This window comes from Lotus japonicus, chromosome 1 (assembly GCF_012489685.1).
Source record: "Lotus japonicus ecotype B-129 chromosome 1, LjGifu_v1.2".
In the NCBI taxonomy this organism is placed as follows: domain Eukaryota; kingdom Viridiplantae; phylum Streptophyta; class Magnoliopsida; order Fabales; family Fabaceae; genus Lotus; species Lotus japonicus.
Window position 1 is genome coordinate 130139404 of NC_080041.1, and position 20815 is coordinate 130160218.

Genomic DNA, 20815 nt, shown 5'->3' on the forward strand with positions numbered 1-20815 from the left:
ATGAAGGAATTTGTGAAGGAAACATATTTAAGTTTTTTTACTTTCTTAATTTCTCAAATAACATTGCTAAATTCTTATTTGGAGTGATTAACTAAATTCGTGGCTTTTAATATTAATCAAACTATATTTAATTTCTACATGCGATAACATACAAAAGTTAAAAGTTATTTTTTTTATTTCAATACATTCTTTCAAGTGAGTTACCTCTCCAATCCGCCAATCTACCAAAATGTGAGTTAAATTGAGACTTTGAAGTCAAATACCAAAAATAGTTCAGCTGAACCCAATCAACATTTTGACGGATCAGGTATGACCCACCTACCCATATTCCCATCCATGATAACCTTTGCCAAAACAAAACTAGAATGCTATACCCTTCATGATATGGAACCCAAATGTGGATGAACATCTCACCAACCTGGAAAAAGATTCATAGACATATATAAATAGTAAAAACACCTCAAACACCCCTTTTTCGTGCGGATTTGGCCAAATAATACACTGAACTAACCACCTAAATACACATGACTAACCATAAAGCACAAAACACGGTTCTGTTCTTTATGGTTAGTCATGTGTATTTAGGTGGTTAGTTCAGTGTATTATTTGGCCAAATCCCTAATTTAGGAATTTCAAGTTTACACGGTTTTGTGTTTTATGGTTAGTCATGTGTATTTAGGTGGTTAGTTCAGTGTATTATTTGGCCAAATCCCTAATTTAGGAATTTCAACTTTACACGGTTCTGTGCTTTATGGTTAGTCATGTGTATTTAGGTGGTTAGTTCAGTGTATTATTTGGCCAAATCCCTAATTTAGGAATTTCAACTTTACAAGGTTATGTGTTTTATGGTTAGTCATGTGTATTTAGGTGGTTAGTTCAGTGTATTATTTGGTCAAATCCGCATAAAAAAGGGGTGTTTGGGGTGTTTTTACTGTAGTTATATCTATGAATCATTATTGCACCAACCTTAACAAATTTTAACAAGCTTTAGACTGGCTACAAATGCCCCACGTAATATGTAGGGCATGGTTTTATTGTCGGCCATCAAATCACAGGTTGTTTATCAAGAAAAAAAAAACATTAGCAAAATTTTATAGTAAAGAGAGATCAAATGAGTCACTTAACTACAGCAGCTATAGAAGGTAACAATTAGCAAACACTAAAAGGATAAGAAAAATATATCAGCTTGTAAAACAAATTTAACTGAAGGCCCTGCACATAAGCACATTGCAAAAAACAAGGAGCATACCATCCTACTAACAAATGAAACGAGCAGTGAAAGCAATCAGCACATTGTGAGAAAATACATATTATACACTCAAAATTGTAAAGAATAATTTCATGTTCAATAACAAAATAAATGTTAAAATTCAGTTTTCTCAACCATTACTTTTTGATATGTCAGATATAGCAAAGGCTCAAGAAAATGCCCTCACTCAAAGGCCTTCCGTGGACTTGTACATGTTCTCTTCTACATGAAGAACAAGAATTAAGAACAAAGGGATTCAGAGAGTATGGTTACTGTAATTTTTCTTTTTACTATGATAGTTACTTTATGACTCCGAACGGTGAATAGTGCTAAATTGCTGTCCCTGCTACTTCGTCGTTTAGGCATTACACATTCATAGTAGCTTGATGCTGAGAGAGAGGGATGAGAAATAATACAGAAGCAAAGCCGAATTACAGCATTTTCTCAGCTGCATCGAACCCCTTGCACTCATGCCTAGTCATGCTGGAATTCTAGATCTAACTTTCTTTTTAAATGTGATCTGTCAGCACTGCAGAACAAAAAAAATGAAACTAAATAAATAATATCATTTAAGAGTAGAAATTAAAAGGCAACAAACATTTGAAACACTTGCGTTATTAAACACCATCAAAAAGATGAAATTGTATTATATTTTCCCTTCCCCTGTAAAGCTTCTTATGAGTACAGACTGTACAGTGACAAATTCCATCATAGAAAATAAGCATGCTAAACTCCAATAGTCAATAGAAAAATCCCAGTTATACATAAAAATGAAGATTATGAACCAACTTGGTTTCAAAAGTTTGGCGTAAATTGTCATGTAAGCAGCACAGGCAGTACTCCGGTACACTATCTATTAGTATTATTGTTTTTTCATAGCTACAACATTTTAATTTAGCAAATTTTGATTGACATATTCCATTTGGCAGACAGCATCACCTTCACAATATTAGACAAGAATAAAATGTAAAAAACTGTGCAGTATAAAGCAATACTTATCTTCCAACCTCACTAACAATAATGAAAGGTTTATGGTTCATTATGCAAGATATTACCTACTTTTTTATGTTTGACGCAGATGAAATTACAAAATGCAAATTATAAGTCATTTTGAAATGATTGCATGATCAATGCAGTCTTACCTGTTAATTGTTGGTCTATTTGGAGGTTTTATTCCAAATATAGAAAAATCTAGAGACATTGGCGCCGGCTCACTCTTGCCTGTATTATCACCGGCTGTCTGTCTGAAATTACCAACATTGTCATCAACCTTATCCGCCTCTTGCAAAGAATTTCCTTCAGACCCATCACGCCCTGGCATCACTCTCCTAGACTTTCTTGGAGGTGATAAGACAGTAGGACCCTCATGAGGATTGAAATCTGAAGCCCTAGACTCCTTCTTAGGGGCAGGTCTAGGAAGCTTATCTGGAATTGTAGGCAGAGGAGCAGAAGAAAAGTACCTACAGTAGAAGAGACATTAAAATTAGGAAAAGGGAAGGAAACTTTTTTTCTTCTATATGGGATGTTTAAGGCACATACCTATGTTCTAATGCCTGCTGCACGGAAATTCTAACCTTTGGATCATATGTGAACATCTTTGACAACAAATCCAAAGCATCATCACTTGCCATCGGAAATAAAGAACGCAAAGGGGGAGCAGGGACATATTGGTATTCAACATAATCAGGAAGGTAAACCATATCAGGCCACTGGGAAGGTGAAGGAGTTCCAAACGCTGCGAAAATCTTTCCTAATTGATCAATATCACTTGAACCCTACGAAATGTTAAAGCAAACTCATAAATTTACTAGAAGAAAGATGCTTAAGCAAAAAGGAATAAAAGAGTGAAATCAACCAATGCAATACATGACATCTAATCACTTAAATATTGTAAAAGAAAAACAGCTAGATAAAAGATATTAAAACAGGAAAAAGATGAAAGCCAAAATTAAAAGTCGATAATGTCTATAAATACCATAGCCAACAGCTTTGAAACTAATCGCAGTTAAGTAAAACATCTTTGAAGGGTTTATTCAGACGAATGATAAAATTAAATGGTCAACTTCATTCCTCAATAAAAAGTTGCACAGTTAAAATGGCCAATAAAAAATCCATCATTCCGGAACATCAATATTAATGATTTACCGTAAAATACATTTCATATACAACCTAATGTTCAGAACAATCTCGGTTTACCTGAAGAAAAGGACGACGAAGGAGGAGTTCCGCAAATATACAAGCTGCAGCCCAAACATCTACCCCTGAACCATACTGCTTTGTACCAAATAATAGCTCAGGTGCTCTATACCACCGAGCAAACACCTATTCATGCATAAGTGTCAACTCTGTAGATCCATTAAGAGAAAGTGCAAAATACAAATATAAGAATAAAACATGCCATGTTCAATATTAGACAGAAGCTAAGATGTAGAAGAGACCACTAAATTGGAAGGAAGCAAGGGTTCCAAGAGAATCATTTTTATCCCATATAAGTTAGTAAGTACGAAGCTACTAGTTCAACAGTACTCCACTCTTCATAGTTACAGCAAGAGATGGTTATCCTAGAGAACCACAATCATAGAACACATGCACCTAAACCTAGTACTCCATTTCCTTCTCTTGTAGTTCTGGGACAGAGAAGGCAATAATAGTGGAGATTTAAGAGGAAAACATTGAGTTCTTACACCCTTTGTTTTTGTATAAATACAAACAAAAGCATCATATAAGTCAAACCTAACTAAAAAATGATGGCATGTCTTAATTCACACAATTTCTTTTCATAGTTTTCCTCAATCCTCAAAATTTAAAATGTCTCATCTCCATAACTCACACATATTTCCTTTATAGTTTTAAATACTCTATCTGTCAAATATTTTCTTTTAATATGATTTTAAATTTAAAGAAAATTTGTGCAATGCATGAGATACTTATAACGAAACCAACCTGATGAGTGAACCGGCGATCTGGACTTCCAAATATCCGTGCTAAACCAAAATCTGCAAGTTTCAGCTGTCCATTAGGTCCTATCAACAAATTGTTTGGTTTCATATCCCTGAAAATACATAATCGAACTATTCAGCTCAGAACTAAAGGCAGGTAACAATTTTGTAATGAGCAAATTAGCAATAAAACCTACCTATGCAGAACCCATTTCCTGTGGCAGACAGCAAGGCCTTTTAGCGTCATTTGAAGGTAAGATTTAATATCTCCTGGAGAAAGGAAAATATTCCGGTCTCTTATGACAGCTTCGAGGTCTGTCTCCATGAACTCAAATACAAGATGTAAATTCCCTTTATGCGGGAAGGCATCAATCAACTCAATAATGTTTGGATCTTTGAGCTCTTTAAGCAGTTTAATTTCTCTAAGAGCTGTAAAATTCACCCCTTCTTTCTGCTTGCCAAGCCGAATCTTTTTAATGGCAACCGTTTGTCCTGTCTGTCCATGCAATGAGCACATCATTACAAAGACCACAAAATAACAAATATAATAGCATTAAACTACTAAAGCACCCCATCTTCATTATTGAATAGAAGGCCATTTCATGTAAGCAACATATCTCCAGCTGAACTTTTGGAATTCTCAATTGCAAGTGATATGAAGAACAATACACTTTGCCAAACCCATTTTGAAATTAAATCATAAACTATAACATGTTGAAACTCATCTCATCAAATTAATTTATAGACCTAATTCTCACACAGTGTTATCAAATCGCGATAGCGGACCATCGCGGCGAGGCCAAACTCCGCTATTTCATATAGCGGATAGCGTCGCGGGCAAATAGCGGAAACCACATAGCGGTTAAAATAAGTAAAATATTATAAAAAACAGCAGCTTATCAGACATCTATTGCAATACTAGAGCAGAAACATTTGAAATGAACAAATAAAAACTGCATAAGAAACAACAGCTTATCACATAATAATAGAAACTGCATAAAATCATCATTTTAACAACCAAATGTTAATTATTAAAGGCAGCCACCAGCTCAAAACAAATGTCCAAAGACTAAAAGCAACATAAACCAAACACAAGTCTTAAAACAGTGAAACAGAAAAAGGAAATGCAACAAAAACGAATTAATGGGGAGTTAATTGGGCAGTAAAACAGAGAAACAGAAAAAGGAAATCCAACAAAAACGAATTAATGGGGAGTTAATGGGGAGTTAATTGGGCTTGTAGAAGGAGGATGAGAGAAGGAGAATTAGGATTTTGTAAACCTTTCCAATTCTGCCGTGATTATTCTTCATGATGAAGCATAAATATAGAAAAAAAGAATTAATGGGGAGTTAATTGGGCAGTCGGTGGCCCAATAGTCAAGAATTACCATATTTAAAAACCCTAAAAAATTAAAAAACATGCAGTATTCCTCAAAATCCGCTATTTCCGCTTCAGCTTCCAGCGCCGCTATGGCCGTCGCGGCCACGATTGCGTTTCTCGCGGTGGCCGCTATGTCGCGGCGTAGCGATTGCGGTGGCCCTAAAATCCGCTACGCTATAGTGGGTCGCGGCCGCTATAGCCGCTATTTGATAACACTATTCTCACATCACAGAAAATTTTATAGACCTAATAGCACTAGACTACTAAAGCACCCCATCTTCATTATTGAATAGAGGCCAGTTCATGTAAGCAACATATCTAGTTCTTTTTTTTTTTTATAGGCAAATGTTAGTTGTTAGTAATGTTAGTAAATTAGTCATCCTCAGGGTTCGAACCCTAGACCCTTCACCCTTCACCCTCCACCCTCCACCCTCCCAAACCCTTATGTCCCCTAGCTCTTACCACTTGAGCTAACCTTCGGGGACACATATCTAGTTCATGTAAGCAACACATCTCCAGCTGAATTTTTGGAATTCTCAAGAAGAACAGGACACTTTGCCAAACCCATTTTGAAATCAAATCATAAACTATAACATGTTGAAACTTATCTCATCAAATTTAATTAATTTATAGACCTAATTCTCACAACCCACCTAGAAAATACACATGAAAATCTAATTTTATCCACTGAAACTGAAAAAACATCACAATTACCACTACGCAAAACAAGTTAAGAGTAGAAAGAAAGAGAAAAGTTACCTGGGTATCAATGGCTTTGTAGACGACACCATAGGTACCTTCACCAAGGACCTCACGCTTGAGATACCTATCGGCTACTTTCTTCGACGGATCGTTTTCTGCCATCGATTCTCTTCTCTCACACAAATTGGTGGTGTGATGATGCTACTGAACTCTCAATTCATGCCCCTGCCAGCACCGCCAGAGGCGATTCCGAAGGTGCGATGAATCCACTGGTTCCTCCGATGACGCACTCGCCGGAGCCGATGGAACCTGAAAACGCCGTCGTCGTCGTCTTCCGGCGGCGGTTGGAATTGGAAGGACTGAGCTGAGGGGGGAGGGGACTGAAGAACGAACGAGATCAGTGTAGGGATTTAACAAATGGGAAAGTTCAAAATAAGCATTTAGATTTAGGGCATTTCATAGTACAAATGGAAATTAAAAAGTAATTATTTGAAAAATTAAAAAATTATTATTACAAAGGGTATGAAAAAGATGCATTTCTCGTAAATAAAAAAATCTGAATACCTAATGTTGTTTTTTTTTTAAGTAATACCTCATGTTGTTTATTATTTAAAAAAAATGACATGGTGGGGCAAGGCCCATGAGAGCAAACAAGCTACGACGCATGAGCACTTACACTCTGTTTGATAGAGTAGAGAGAGATAGAGAAGAGAGAAGTTGAGTAGAGTGAGAAATAGAGTAGATTTAGAGGTTGTTTGGTATGATAAAAAGTGAAGAAAGATAGAGAAGAGAGAGACTCAAAATCAAACAACCACTCGTCTCTCCCCGTCTCTCTCCAATTTGGAGAGACTAAAAAAACCATCTCCCCACTTACCAAACACACATACTTCCTCCTTCCTCACCCTAACTCTCTCTTTCCCATCTCTCTCTACTCAAACTTCACTCTACCAAACAAAGCATTAGGGTTATAAGAGTCTCAAATGCATACTCATACAATAAATAATAACGACACTTTGCTAAAGGAAAGTGCAAGACATGAGTACCAAAGCTTTTTTTTTTGTCAAAGGCTTAAATATGTTGGAGGCCCCTATAAAATAGGGGTCCTTTGGTTTAAGCCCCTACAAAATTTTTTCTTGGGAATAAGCCCCTAATGAGAAAATAATATATAGTGATAAGCCCCTGCCGTCAACTTCCGTTAAAAAATATATGAGTCAACAAACGGAGCTGACGTGGACCTTTGCCACCTCATCAAGTGGGCCCACAAGCTGTTGACGTGGAAATGAGAAGAGAAATATGAAAATGTCAAATGTGGGATTTGAACCCAAGACCTAGAGCATAATGGGCAACATCCTTCCCACTAGGCTACAAGCTGCATCTTTAATACAAGTGCAAAATTTGATATATATCTCATTTAAACTTACAATTTTTTTTAAAAACACCATAATCAGGATTCGAACACCATACATGGAGGATCATACTCAATGTCCTTACAATTGAGCCACTAGCTCATTTTGTTATTCATGCGCACAACAATATATATATATATATATATATATATATATATTATGTAAAAAAAAGAACAAGAATTCAACCCCACTTAAATCATAAAAAACTATTATTTTGTTCTTTCAGTATATATACTCATTAGTACTTAAAAGAAGTCAATATATGAACTCTAATAAATTTGTAAGATTTAACTTTTTTACGTTTTAAAGTTTTGTAAATATGTTTTTCTATTTACATTTAATATTTTATTTTGTTTCAAATTGATACATTATATTTTTTTGAACTCCAATTGATACATTATATAAGAGCGTATAAGAGCCTAAAAATGTAATTTTTAGAACTACCACATCAAATTTATTTAGCATTATCAGTTTGTTTTTAAATATATATTTAGTTTTGCGCTAAAAATACATGCATAAATTAGGCATTGACTTAGTGGTTAGAGCCTCCTCCATGAACCTCTATGTTTTGGGTTCAAATCATGCTTAGGACATTTTTAAATTTTTGGTTGAAATATTAGCAGCTTCAATTTAAATAAGATATATATTAAATTTTGCACTTATACTAAAGATGCAGCTTGTAGCCTAGTGGGAAGGATGTTGCCCATTATGCTCTAGGTCTTGGGTTCAAATCCCACATTTGGCATTTTCATATTTCTCTTCTCATTTCCACGTCAGCATCTTGTGGGCCCACTTGATGAGGTGGCAAAGGTTCACGTCAGCTCCGTTTGCTGACTCATATATTTTTTAACGGAAGTTGACGACAGGGGCTTATCACTATATATTATTTTCTCATTAGGGGCTTATTCCCAAGAAAAAATTTTGTAGGGGCTTAAACCAAAGGACCCCTATTTTATAGGGGCTCCCAACATATTTAAGCCTTTGTCAAAAGTACCAAAGCTTAAACCCTAAATCCTAACACATGGGTCTTTCTAACTAACCAATCAGAAACGGTGTTAGCTTCACGACGAACCAATTGGAACTTCACCTGAGATAAGATTTTCCGATGAATGTACTAAACAATCTCCAAATAAGGAGAAACAAGAAATATTATGAAAATTAAGAAATTTAACTAATATTTTAATTTTCGCAAAAAAAATATCTAATCCAATAGTATACCCCCCCCCCCCCCCCCAATCTCTCATAATAGTTCATTTCATGCGTATATTATTCGCTTTAACTTTTCTCGCATAAAAAATTATTAATGGTAGAATACTAGAATTCGAAGAAAAAAATTCATAATTCATAAGTGAAATAATGCATATTTGTTATATAGACAATCCACTCTGAACTCTATAACTAAGAACTTGATATCTATGTGCCAACTTCTTCGAGCTCATGTTCTTAAAATATAAGAATGCAGATTTATTGTCACAATCTTTTAAAATGGCAAACAAGAGTATTTTTAAATCCTTAAAGTCCTGAGCCTTGTTAGCACTTATCAGTTATCATCGTAAATAAATAAATAAAAGCAAATAATTAATGGGAGGAAAACAAACTCAGCTTGGAGTTGCCTAGGAGGCTAGAAGAATTTTTTGTTTTTGTTTTTTTGGCATATGAAAAAATCATACAAATAAAAGGTTAATTTTATTCCCACATGATACACTTTTGGTAAAAATAGTGTTACCAATTCCTACAAATTTTAACTCTTTTTGAACCGTGGTTAAATTGGATCCTTTCCAGAAGTATACTTACAAAATGTCATTTTAAGAAAGACAACTTACCTTTAGCCCTGGTTTGTGTTGTTGCCCAATGAAAAACTCGGTCATCCACATTTTAAATCTGTTAAAAATGTGTTATCTATCCCTAACTTCTATTTTTCCAACTCATGGTTTGTTAAGATTGCAGGTGTTATTCTTGCCTTCACTTAGCTCCTATTTTCATGAGAGGGTTGTTCTCATGTACCGCTATCTCTTAATAATACAATTCCTTTTGTTTAAAAAAAAAAATTGGACAACGTAAAAATAACATCTATAGTGCTGTATTAAGTTTAATCCTTCCAAGAAACAGCTCCAGAAAAACTTTTATACGTATTTTGGTCCAAAAATCTACAAGGGCTTCCAATTTTGATACATGGCAATGACAACCTAGTTAAATTACAGCTCTCCAACAACTTTACAATGACTCCTTCCTGCTCTACATTCTGCAGAAGAAACAATACATATGTACAAATCTAGCAGATTATGACCTCCAACATCCTGTGTAAACTCTGCGAACTCCCCAGGATACTTTCTTGCATGTACAGAATAAAGAAACATGGAACAAAAATCATCTTTCCTAAACAAAGGAAAGGCCCAATGTGGGTCATGTCTAACATTGAATGAGTGAAATGTAACTATGCAAGTAACGATACTAATTGTTGAAGAATAGCTAACAAGGCCTGCGGATAGACTCATAGACAGGAGCATGTCAGCCATCATTTCTAGGTAATTTATGTTCACCTTGGCTGCCAAAAGCTTGGGCCTGAAACAACTATCTTAAACCTCAATATCTCCAAGTGATATTCCAGAATACAAGCGAAATAAATAAAAAAATCCTCACGGTAAAATTTTGTTGAACAGAGAGGGTGCATACCTCGGTTTGTCACTGGAATTGCATCTTCAAAGCGGGGTCTGAAAGGCATGGAGTCCCTATAATTCACTGACGGGGGCGGAAATCTCCACCCATGACCTGATAATCTAGTTGATTCACTTGGATGACAACCATAAGGGGCCAGCGCACCTTTTGTCATGATACCAAGGACCAGCATGCGGAAATCCCAGAAAGATAAACATTAATACATTGATACACAACCAGAGTAAACAATCAGATGTATCACCAGTCAGCACAATCTTACCAGAATAAGGTGCAGGAAAATTCCAACTCTCTTGGTAATCACAGGGAGGTGGTTTTAGTCTCTCGTGATTGTTGCAGTTATTCTCTCTCTTCATGTTCTTCGTAAAGTGGCCTGCATTGGAGTATGAAGGGGGTGGAGGAACCTCCCTCTGAGACTTAACATGATGTTCCACATGAACAAAAGAAAACTGATTGGATGGCACATGGTGAGGTGGCTGTAAGGAGTAACCTTTATTATGCATAACGCCATCAGAACTCCTGGAATTGTCTGGTGGTTGTACAGGGTAAGTGTTGAAAGAGCAAGTAGACTTGGGTATCTGCATCAGCATGTCTCTACATATCTCTATATTTCTTGGTGCAGCCAGGGGCTGAGTAGAATGGAGTGTGTTATCTTTCACGGTCTACAAAATATGAGCCCAAGCCAAAAAAGAAGGTTCATAAGTTGACACTTCCTGCCACTGACACCAATGAATGTATAACCCAAGCAAGGGATGTAAAGCATACCTGTGAATCTGCAAAAACTTTTGAATCAACTGTAGTGTGATATTGATTAGAAGTAGCTAACATTGGGTGCACTGTTGGTGGCGGTGGGGGTGGTGGTGGTGGTGGAAGGGATGAAGATGGAGGAGGGGGAAATGACGACACATCCTGTAGTAAAGAAGGAACACAGGAAAGAGGAAGATTCTTCTCTAACTGCATGGAATTTCCTTGATCAACATTACAAATTGTAGTAAATTCAACATCAGAAGAGGGAGCTACATCTTCCATTTCAAGCTCACCATCAACATCTTCCAACACATGCTTGTGCTTTTCAATTGCATGAACCTTTTCTTGCACTTCATGTGTTTCAGAATCATGCTCAGGCGTGACGGCCTCGAAGTTCCCTCCATCAGAATCACTACCTTCTTCTTCAAGCATTCGGGGCATATAAAATCCAGGTAGTTGAAAGCTTGAATTACTGCAAGATCAAATGCAAATTTAAGTAAGCACTTGGGAAAGTATGAGAGAGAATAATATAAGCAAATTTCTTATACCAACTAGTTCAAACCTTCCATATTCATCAACAAGCATACCCTCCATTTCCCTAACAGGGTCATCAAAAGCTCTCTCTGTTCTTAATGAACGTCGTGAAAAGGCACCTGCGAAAGCCAAACTGTTATATGAGTCCAGTTTCTGGATATGACGGCGAATAGTGGGTTCTGGTAGGATTCTTCTCTTCAACCACAGCTTTAAAACCTACATAGTGGGAAAAATGGGGAGCAAAGGTTAACAAGAATAATGATCCAAAAAAGAGATGTAAAAAAAGATAAAAGAGCATATATGTTTATTCAGTAAATAGGAAACTTCAACTTGCCTTAAGACACTGCCTCCGATTTTCTTGTGCAATATTTCCAGGAGGAGCAGCAGCAGACAATAGCCGTGGCAGGACTGCTTGAAGAGCAGATGGATATACTCCACCAACATCTCCTGAAAAATCAAATTTTCAAAGATCAACAGATACTATATGCATATTTCTGATATGTTTTCATCATCAATAGATACAGATGCACAAATTCTTTCTTTTCACTTAGTCAGCCAGCTTCAAGAATTTTCGAGTGGTAAACAATTACCTTTCAGTTTTCGAGAGCATTGAACAATAGAGTCAACAAGAAAAAACAGATCCACCCTTCGATGCAGGCTTGACTCAGTTTCCAAATTGTGGACGAGAATTTCCACCACCTAGAATACATCCCCACAGCCCAACCCCCGCCCCACCGGAAAAAAAAGTATATGTCAACGAGAAAAGACATGATAATCTTTAATAAGGAAGGTGCAACAATTTTGTAAGGAAATAATCGAAAAGTATATGGCCTTAATTGCCATCAAGATAAAAAAAAAATTGAATCGAAACATGCATGTGCAAACTCCTCAGTTATACTTGGACAAACAAATTAAAACAAGTTCCTCGGTGAACCTGGGATGCCAGAAAGTTCTTAACCATATTCGCACATACAATGCACTCTACTATTCCCACTTCCACAATAACATCAAAAGCTACATGATTTATTAGTGTACTCCTCAACACTTGAAGATGCACCAGTGATATGGGTGTAAATTGAAAATCCGGCGTAACATTTCTTTTTATCTTACCGTAAAACTGAATGCAAACTGATTTTAAACTGTCATTTAGGGACCTAGCTAAAGAAGCTAATATATGAGCAGGAGTGCTACTTGGATAGAAGCAGCACCCTTTGGAGATTCTAAATGCTTCTATGTTCAATGTTTCCCCTTCTTAATTTGAATCCTTATGTTCCACTTCAAAAAAAGAAATGATTTTTAATTGTAAAGTTCAAAACACTTAAGTACCATAAAAGTAGAAGTAATTTATACTTCATAGGTAGTGGCTTGAGCCTTTCTGCTGATGACAAATATCCCCACTATCTTAGTTATAGTAAAAATAAATATTGAGCATTTTGGGAAGTTAAAAAGTGTAACCTTAAAAAAAGGGCGCTTTATTCTTCTTAAAATTTGGGAGGCCTAGCTCTACCCCAAAAGCTAGCTCAAGAAGTAAGGATTGTTTTCCCATATATAAGGACTATCTTGGCCATATTTCTAGTCAACGTGAGACTTCTCAACACAACCCCTCACGCCTAGGGCTGGACATCTAGAGCGTGGAATATGCAAGAATGAACATCTCTAGTCAATGCGGGACTTCTCAACAATTCTTACAGTAACAGTATGGATAATTTGTTTGAATTATCAGGTAGCGCTCAAACAGATGTGGTAGAACCTTTGGTCAAGTTTGCTCTCACTAATTGACAGGACGAGTTTTCATTATGTAAACCATAATACCCCCACTGTTTAACAGACCATATAACTTTGACTGCACATATTTGAGAGTAAAGAAGCAAAATCATCGACCTGTATTTGTGAGTGCTAATTGTAATGATTTTATAAAAACTTAGTTGATTATCCTCTCCTACACAGACACAGAACACGTGCACTCTTATTATACTCAAATGCCCACATGAAAAGCAAGCTTAATGTAATGATACTCGAAAGTGAAAAAAATCAATAAGCACATAATAAAAATGACTGGCTAAAAAAAAACTCCACATTTAATCTTAATACAAGTTGATGATTTATTCCTTAATAATAATAAAGCAGTATTCTGGCTACAAACAGTTGGCCTTGACAACCAAAAGTTCCCTCCTAAAGAAACCAAAATTCTACCTGGAAAACAATATGACTAATATCACACAGTTTCCGAAAGTCAAAATCAAAATGTGCAAGCACAACTCAAATAATTTCTTATCAGTTATCACCCTTATATTTACTTTCATGTAACTATAGAATGTAAAAAGAGAAAAGAAAATCAAGTTCACTTTGAAGAACAGGGGCTAATAAGATATCAAAGTTGTCTCATGCTCAATACTCATACCATACCCCATCATTCCATCATAGATGGAGCATTGTGATCAGTGATCACCCAGAACAAAAAGTAGATTTTTCAAATTTTTCAACCATGACATTAGACTTAGAACATTGTGATCACCCAGAACAAAAAGTAGATTTTATTATGTAGATTTTTTTTCTCTTTATACCTCTCTGAAATTGTGCACTTTTCTTTTACTTATTGGTAATAATACATGCACCTGCTAAATTTAGATTGCAGTTGCACCTGCACACTGTCCAATTAATACCCTAAGTAATCCTAATTCAAATTGAAAAGCATTTACAGCTAATGATTGAACAATTTCTACAGAGGCAGGGAGAAAGGAAATAAAGAATAAAAAAGTACCTTAGTTGCTATACCAAACTTCGCACAATCAATAGCTATGCGTGTTGCTCGACCAATACTTTCTTTTGTCCTTGTCAATGTCCCAAGCATTGCTCCAAAGTACAGCAAAGCAGCATGTCCTGCTTCAGTTGACTTGCCTACAGATCTTGATTGTTGATTTGCCACAGTCCCATCTTTCCAGTCATCAATAGGACAACAGAAAATGTTGTTCTGGTGTACATCAGGGCTACAACTTCCATTTTGAAGGATATTACTACTGTCTGATGTAGAAATATAGCAAACTGATGTATTAGGAGGTGAACCTTGTAGATGGCAATCTCCCCCACTAGTCAAGGATGGGCTTGACAGACTGCCCAAATTACCCTTTCCATCTGAACAATCATTGGATATTGAAACAGAATTCCTATCCTTCTCTTGTTCATTAAAATTGACCACTTTCACAGCATCTTGCCTGAAAAGAAAGAAAATGTGAGCTTTCTGGAATTTAAAAGAAAGGCAGGATAGATTATTTTTGTCAAACAACTGTCCTCTTTTCATTTTTCTGATCTTTAAAAGATTGTTTAAAATTTGTTTATCCTATAAAATTCCACCAAACTGATCTCCACAAATTGAATTTGATAGAACATAATAAAACATGTGTAACACAAGAGGTGAGAAATTACGTAAGAGGGTCATGCTAGGTGAGAAGGCAGTTAGTGGAAATGGAGAGGCTGAGAGGGAGATGTGGAGACTTCTGGTTAAGTTTGGAAATGATGAGGGAAGGGGATGATAAAGCGGGACACTACATAGAGCATGAAAATCATTGGATTGTGGAATACCTGAGGGTTTGAATTCTTTGTGAGTGCACTATTCTCTATACTGTTTTTCCTGTGAAAGGAGGACTACCTTCTTTCCTGTTCTTAGTTTCAGTGCTGTCAGGAAGTTCTATTTCTGTTTTATTAATCAACACCAGTAGCTATTAGGGTTTAGGTTGGGAAACAGAAATACTTGCACAAGTATGATCTAAATCAGAAAAGCATAAATTCATCCTGTTAAATTCTATAGGGAACGAGGTTCAGCAGAGCAGACAAGGGGAAGCAGGAACTTTGTGAAGGATATAATTTGTTGCACATTTGTACAAGGAAATTTTTTAAAACCCAAAATCTCAGCTTTGTGAATAGGCTGAAAACAGCTTGTCCAGTGCTTTACTTATAAGCTAAAATTTTAGCTTCCCTAGAATCTAGGCAAAACTGAAATAATATTCACAGAAGAAAAAATAAACAGGCAGTAAAAAAAATTTGTTCCAAGGATATAGGAAGTCAGAAACAAGCAACTGTAACAAAAAAAATTAAGCTTACATGTCATTAATTTTACTCCAGGCACCAGCTGCTCGCTTCTCATCCTCACAAACAGCTATCACATTGTGATGCGCGTTAATACTATTTTGAGGTAATAACTTACAACTTTCATTGGCACCTGCAACAGGATCAAGACTTATTCCACCATGATCTAATGTATCAGATGCATCTGAATGGTTCCCAGGCCTGATATTATCATCATTATTTGGTGGCAGTGAAGGACCTGGTGAATCTTGATTGCTTCCAACTTTACAAAATTTCACATCAAAATTAGGAGAAACTTTTCCTTGTATTGGAACTTGTGAATCTATTTTAGCAGGCTGGAAAACCATAGAGTCACTAAGTTCTTCACCAACTTGGTCTCTAGCACCAGGGATGACATCCTTGCCAGTTTCATGTTGTTGTATCTTGGTTAACAGCTTATCCACTTCCGCAGATAACTTTTTCTCTGTTAAAATCATTGGATTTGAATGAGCTGAGAAACAACACACACTGATATTGGAACAATCAACGCCCCAAGAATTCAGCCCTTGCAGTTCTAGATCACTACTTCCTTTATTATTAATGGTCGTACAAGGACATCTTTTTGTGGCAGATATGCAGAATCCACCACTTGATGTCATTATAGAGGATGATGGCTCCATGCAAACATAACCTTCTTCAGTGGCATTGGCAGACATAGCTTCTAAAGCACGGTGGAGGCGTTTAGATGGGGGTAAAGCAGCCTCATCGTCCATAGAGCAGCCAAACATTTGCTCTCTCTTAACTTCACAAATTTGAGATCTATATTCAGAACATGGAGCTAATGACGTAGAAGGGACATCAACCAAAGCTCCATTAAATGCTGCTGGATCTTCAATAGGAAGGCTATCTTTTTCACAATTTGAGGATGTGATTATCTGCTGTGTTGAGTTAATATCTTCCTTACAGCTTTTCCCTTGAACTTGCACAATGTGATTCTGTTCTGTCTCTGTGGGTGATGATTTACCCATTCTAACTCTGGCTCGCTTCGAAAGGGGCAAGTGTTTATCTCCATCTTGGTCAGAGCATCTCTCTTTTGAATTTCCACACATATTCTGCAAATTTTGACAGGCATTCTGAGCACCAGCATCATTAGTTTCCCTCTTGTTTGGTTTTCTTTTCTTCTTATTGATGGCAGACTTTGTTTCATGGTGGCCTTTGTTTAACTCGACTTCACAATCAGGGCACTCAACAGTCTCAGCCACCTCAAGTTCTAAATTAGAATCTATTACACTTCCCTCGTGTAAGCTATAGGCATCAGAATTGGTTGTAATAATTTCAGAACCATTTTCCTCCATGCTAACATCAGAATTGTTACCGCTACAGCCAAAAAGGTCAGGTGATTTCCTAATATGTTTGTTCCTTCTTATAGATGCCTTCTGGATTGCATAAGATGATGTGTTGCCACCATTACTTCCACCATCGCTACAAGGTACAACAAAGTTTTGGACCTGTGATGGGCTTCTAGACCTTTGAGCTGGTGTATTTCTCAGTGTTACTGGCAGCGGTGATTTTACAGTCGCAGTTGCAACAGAGTTATCGGGAGGCTCCTCTACATCCTCCTTATCATTAGATTCATCTCTCATTGCAACAGCTGAGTCATGCTCAGCTGCACAAACTAGTTCAGGTCTGTCAGTTGCAGAATTTGAATATTTCATTTGTGAATTGATTATCAAAGCAGCATCCAACTCATCCTTTAACCCTATGCTGGTAGATGGATCAAGTGGATTTGACACATTTAAGTTAGTAACTTCACCGCCAGAGCTAATATTATCAACTTGGGTCTTTCTCTTTAGTTTTTCATAACTTTCAATGATCTCCTTCACTGCACGGACAAAATCAGCACCCCTTCCTCGACATTTGACAAGAGACTGTTTCTTCTCTTCAGTAAATGCAACAATATCGGCAGGGTTGCAGAAAGCTCTGCACAAAATACCATTTTTAACTATGGCAACTTATAAGATGGATAACGTTCAGAATTGGCGAACAATTAAATGCTAAGAGAAAGATTCAACATTGCAACACAGTTATATATATCTTACATAATGCAATTAGCATAAAAATTAAATTTCTTTGAACCACGCACATTCACTCTATCAGATCATCAATGAACAAATAGAAATTCAAATTACAACAGCTCTTTTATTATCCTTCTCCATTTCAAGCTGGACCACTGCCAAAAGGGTGGTGAGATCTCACATCAACTAAAGATGTACCCTAAGTAGTCAAGGCTTGGGCAACCCTCACCCCTTGAGCTAGTTTTTGGGGTGAGTAAGCCCGCGCCCAAAATCTTAAAGCCATTGACCTGGCTCCTTTGAAGTGAGGGATTCACTTTAGCAGGAAAAATTAATAGTTACAACCCTCAGTTAAAAAACAATGGTTGGGACTTGAGATTATGATAAAATACATGCACATGTATAACTGTTAGAAATAAATCAATAATAATATAAAATCATTCATTTGGCGCTTACCCAACAACTTAAGCTTTTGGGATAATTGGTTATTTGACATGGTATCAGAGCCTGTATGACCAAACGGTCCAGAGTTTGGTCCTGGCCGCCCCCAATTCTTCTAATAAAAAGTTGAATTAAAAGCACATGGTAGGTGGGTCAATGCACTATCCATGCTTCAAGCCCAAATGGCTCTTGCATGAGGGGGCGTGTTAGAAATAATAATATAAAACCATTCATTTGGCCCTTACCCAACAGCTTAAGCTTTTGGGATAATTGGTTATTTTACAATGACAAAGTTATGAAAGTGCTTAGATTGGCGCATGATTTTCTTATTGCTAATTATAATATAACTCCTCACTTTCCCTCTAAAGTTATTATAATATCTACACCTGCCTAATTTAGTTGTCCTAAAAACTTTCCAAAACACCACAACCTCTAATAACTTTACAAACCATACCAAATCACTGACATATCAGTGAGAAGACCACCTTCAAATCTTGGTACTAAGCGTGTGCCAAACCACGAGATTAACGATATCATATACCTACCAAAAGTTATGACTAAGTGTGACCTATGTTTTGCAATTGTATTCAATTCCCGAAGCTATAAAACACATTATTCCCATATGCATACTGCATACAAATGAAAAATCAATCATCAAATGAGACGTGGATTTGAATACATACATCTGTTGGGTTCCAAAGAAGTAAACAAGCACTTTCTTCCGATCAGTCGAGTAACCCCACTTCGCCAGCTCACTTACCTGCCCCCAGCAAAAGAACTTAATCAGACAAATCAAAACTCCACAACATACAAACAATAAAAAAAAAATCATGAAACAAAAAGCAGCCATAACAAACATAAAAGCTATATAGCCTATATGTGACCACAGAAAATAAGATAGTTCAAGCTTGATAATCAAGTTCACTCACACCCAACAACTTGTGATTTCATTTGAAAAACAAAAATGAACAATAACTCAATTGCTTGCAATGCAAACCTTTTACATTACACACCAAACATAACAGTGCCTATCAATCTAGACAGCATAATCAACACCAATTCCCAAATTTCAAAGTTATACTAGAAATCAATTAGCAAGCAGAACCTACCGTGGCAGGCCAAGCAGGGAACCCTTTGACTTTCGCAAGCACAAGATCACCAACCTTCCATTCCCGGCAAGCCGCTGCCGCCGCCGCTTTCTTCCCACCCTTTCTGCGACTAGGCGCCATAACTAACAACACAAGCCGCAGTCAAATGATAACAAGAACCGATTTTGTGTGCTGAATTGAACACCCAATACGCCGAATTTGATCAAAAACTAAACGGGTTTGGAAATTGATGCCAAAATTTGCAGGCATTGAAGCTCACCGGGGATTGGGAAAATGGAAGGTGAAGAGGGTGAAGAGTGAGAAAATCGAAACCCTAGTTGGAGGGAGTTGAGTTGAAGAGGTGAGGTGGTTCTGGTTCGGTGGTTGCGGTGCGGCGGAGCGGTATGGTGCGCAGGGAAGTAGTAGTGTCAAAGACATATCCCATCAAGTCCGCTAACGTGCGCGGTATGCGTTGACTATAAAGTATAATCCGGCCTTTTCAATGCTTGTCTTAACCTGGGGCGCATCACGTGGATGACTAAAACCTAAATTTCAGTACTATTAAAAATAATTAGATAGTTATCCGATTAGAATTCATTAATTTCTTATATTATTATAATTAAATTTAAGTTTAAAAATATATTTTAAAAAATATGAGATATGATTAGATAAATGTGTAAAAATCAACGGATTACTAGTTCAAGTGGTATATGTTTGATTTTCATTAAGCAAAAGTCTCGGGTTAAAGGATAGAAAAAAACTATTGCAGTAAGAATTAACCTCACTATAATGTAAATGTTCTTGACTCCAACATGATTATATCTGAAGTATTAAAGAGATAAATGTGAAACATTATTTACAGAGTCTATGCATATAATTTAAATATAAAAAAATGTGAATAGGGTAATGGAATTTCAATTTAGCATATAGCTGGAGTTGAATCACGTGGAGTTAGCCAAGTCAAACTGCTTTCATGGCTATGACATATGGTGCTATGACATTTGATTAACAAGATAATTGAATGGTGGAAAGCAACAAAAAGAAAAATGTATAGTTTATTAATTTTCAATCATAGTTGCCCCGTTAAGTCATATGTTTTTTTCTTTGTCCCTCAGTTAAAAATCCTATGTCCCTATGTCGTTAACATCACTCAAAATAATATTAACTTCTTATTATTCATGAAGCAATCGAATACTCAATAGCTGAGATTAATCTTTCGTCACACAATCAACGTACTAAATAATATGTGATGACTAAACTATATATATATTAACGACTTTAATTTAAGCATCATTGACAAAAAAATAATACCTCTCCATTCAATCAATTCTTTCCAACTTATTAGAAGATTTTGATGATAAAATTATTATATTAAAATAGTTATTTGTATTCTATTCTTTCTTTTTTAAATCATCCACTGAGAAATCTTATTAAAGCTGAATGCAAAAACTTTGCTTACAAACTGCGTTGTGATTAAAATCTAATATTTCTATTTTGATAGAACATGTCAATTGATTTACAT

At 36.3% G+C, this 20815-nt stretch overlaps 2 protein-coding genes across 4 annotated transcripts; both read right to left on the reverse strand.

Moving 5' to 3' along the window:
- Window positions 1–1276: 1276 nt before the first annotated feature.
- On the reverse strand, window positions 1277–6704 carry LOC130730736 (cyclin-dependent kinase D-3-like). Its single transcript, XM_057582825.1, has 7 exons — window positions 6328–6704; window positions 4386–4684; window positions 4193–4301; window positions 3446–3571; window positions 2789–3024; window positions 2392–2709; window positions 1277–1778 (listed from the first exon to the last, which is right to left on the reverse strand). Exons 1-7 carry the CDS (start codon window positions 6430–6432, stop codon window positions 1724–1726), a joined length of 1248 nt encoding a protein of 415 aa, XP_057438808.1. The 5' UTR covers window positions 6433–6704; the 3' UTR covers window positions 1277–1723.
- Window positions 6705–9772: 3068 nt separating this feature from the next.
- Window positions 9773–19806, reverse strand: LOC130730735 (protein HUA2-LIKE 3-like). 3 transcript variants are annotated; one of them, XM_057582824.1, is made up of 12 exons: window positions 19315–19806; window positions 18889–18965; window positions 15729–17672; window positions 14392–14842; window positions 12221–12329; window positions 11965–12077; window positions 11659–11846; window positions 11115–11568; window positions 10840–11011; window positions 10612–10722; window positions 10350–10496; window positions 9773–10247 (listed from the first exon to the last, which is right to left on the reverse strand). In XM_057582824.1, the coding sequence occupies exons 1-12, from the start codon at window positions 19432–19434 to the stop codon at window positions 10213–10215; spliced, it is 3921 nt and encodes a 1306-aa protein (XP_057438807.1). In that variant the 5' UTR covers window positions 19435–19806; the 3' UTR covers window positions 9773–10212. The 3 variants fall into 3 exon arrangements, with proteins under 3 accessions (XP_057438807.1, XP_057438806.1, XP_057438805.1); XM_057582823.1 differs by having other exon boundaries at window positions 9773–10238; window positions 10612–11011; XM_057582822.1 differs by having other exon boundaries at window positions 10612–11011.
- Window positions 19807–20815: the final 1009 nt, after the last annotated feature.

Excerpts from the sequence above, each read along its gene's own strand:
- LOC130730736 (XM_057582825.1), bottom strand. The coding sequence starts at position 6,432 with ATGGCAGAAAACGATCCGTCGAAGAAAGTAGCCGATAGGTATCTCAAG. Across the intron at positions 4,302-4,385 it reads AGGAAATGGGTTCTGCATAG|GGATATGAAACCAAACAATT; the intron begins GTAGGTTTTATT and ends ATGTATTTTCAG. Across the intron at positions 2,710-2,788 it reads CAGCAGGCATTAGAACATAG|GTACTTTTCTTCTGCTCCTC; the intron begins GTATGTGCCTTA and ends CTTCTACTGTAG.
- LOC130730735 (XM_057582822.1), bottom strand. The coding sequence starts at position 19,434 with ATGGCGCCTAGTCGCAGAAAGGGTGGGAAGAAAGCGGCGGCGGCAGCG. Across the intron at positions 14,843-15,728 it reads TGGAGTAAAATTAATGACAT|GCAAGATGCTGTGAAAGTGG; the intron begins GTAAGCTTAATT and ends CTTTCTTTTCAG. Across the intron at positions 11,569-11,658 it reads CTTGTTGATGAATATGGAAG|TAATTCAAGCTTTCAACTAC; the intron begins GTTTGAACTAGT and ends TTGATCTTGCAG.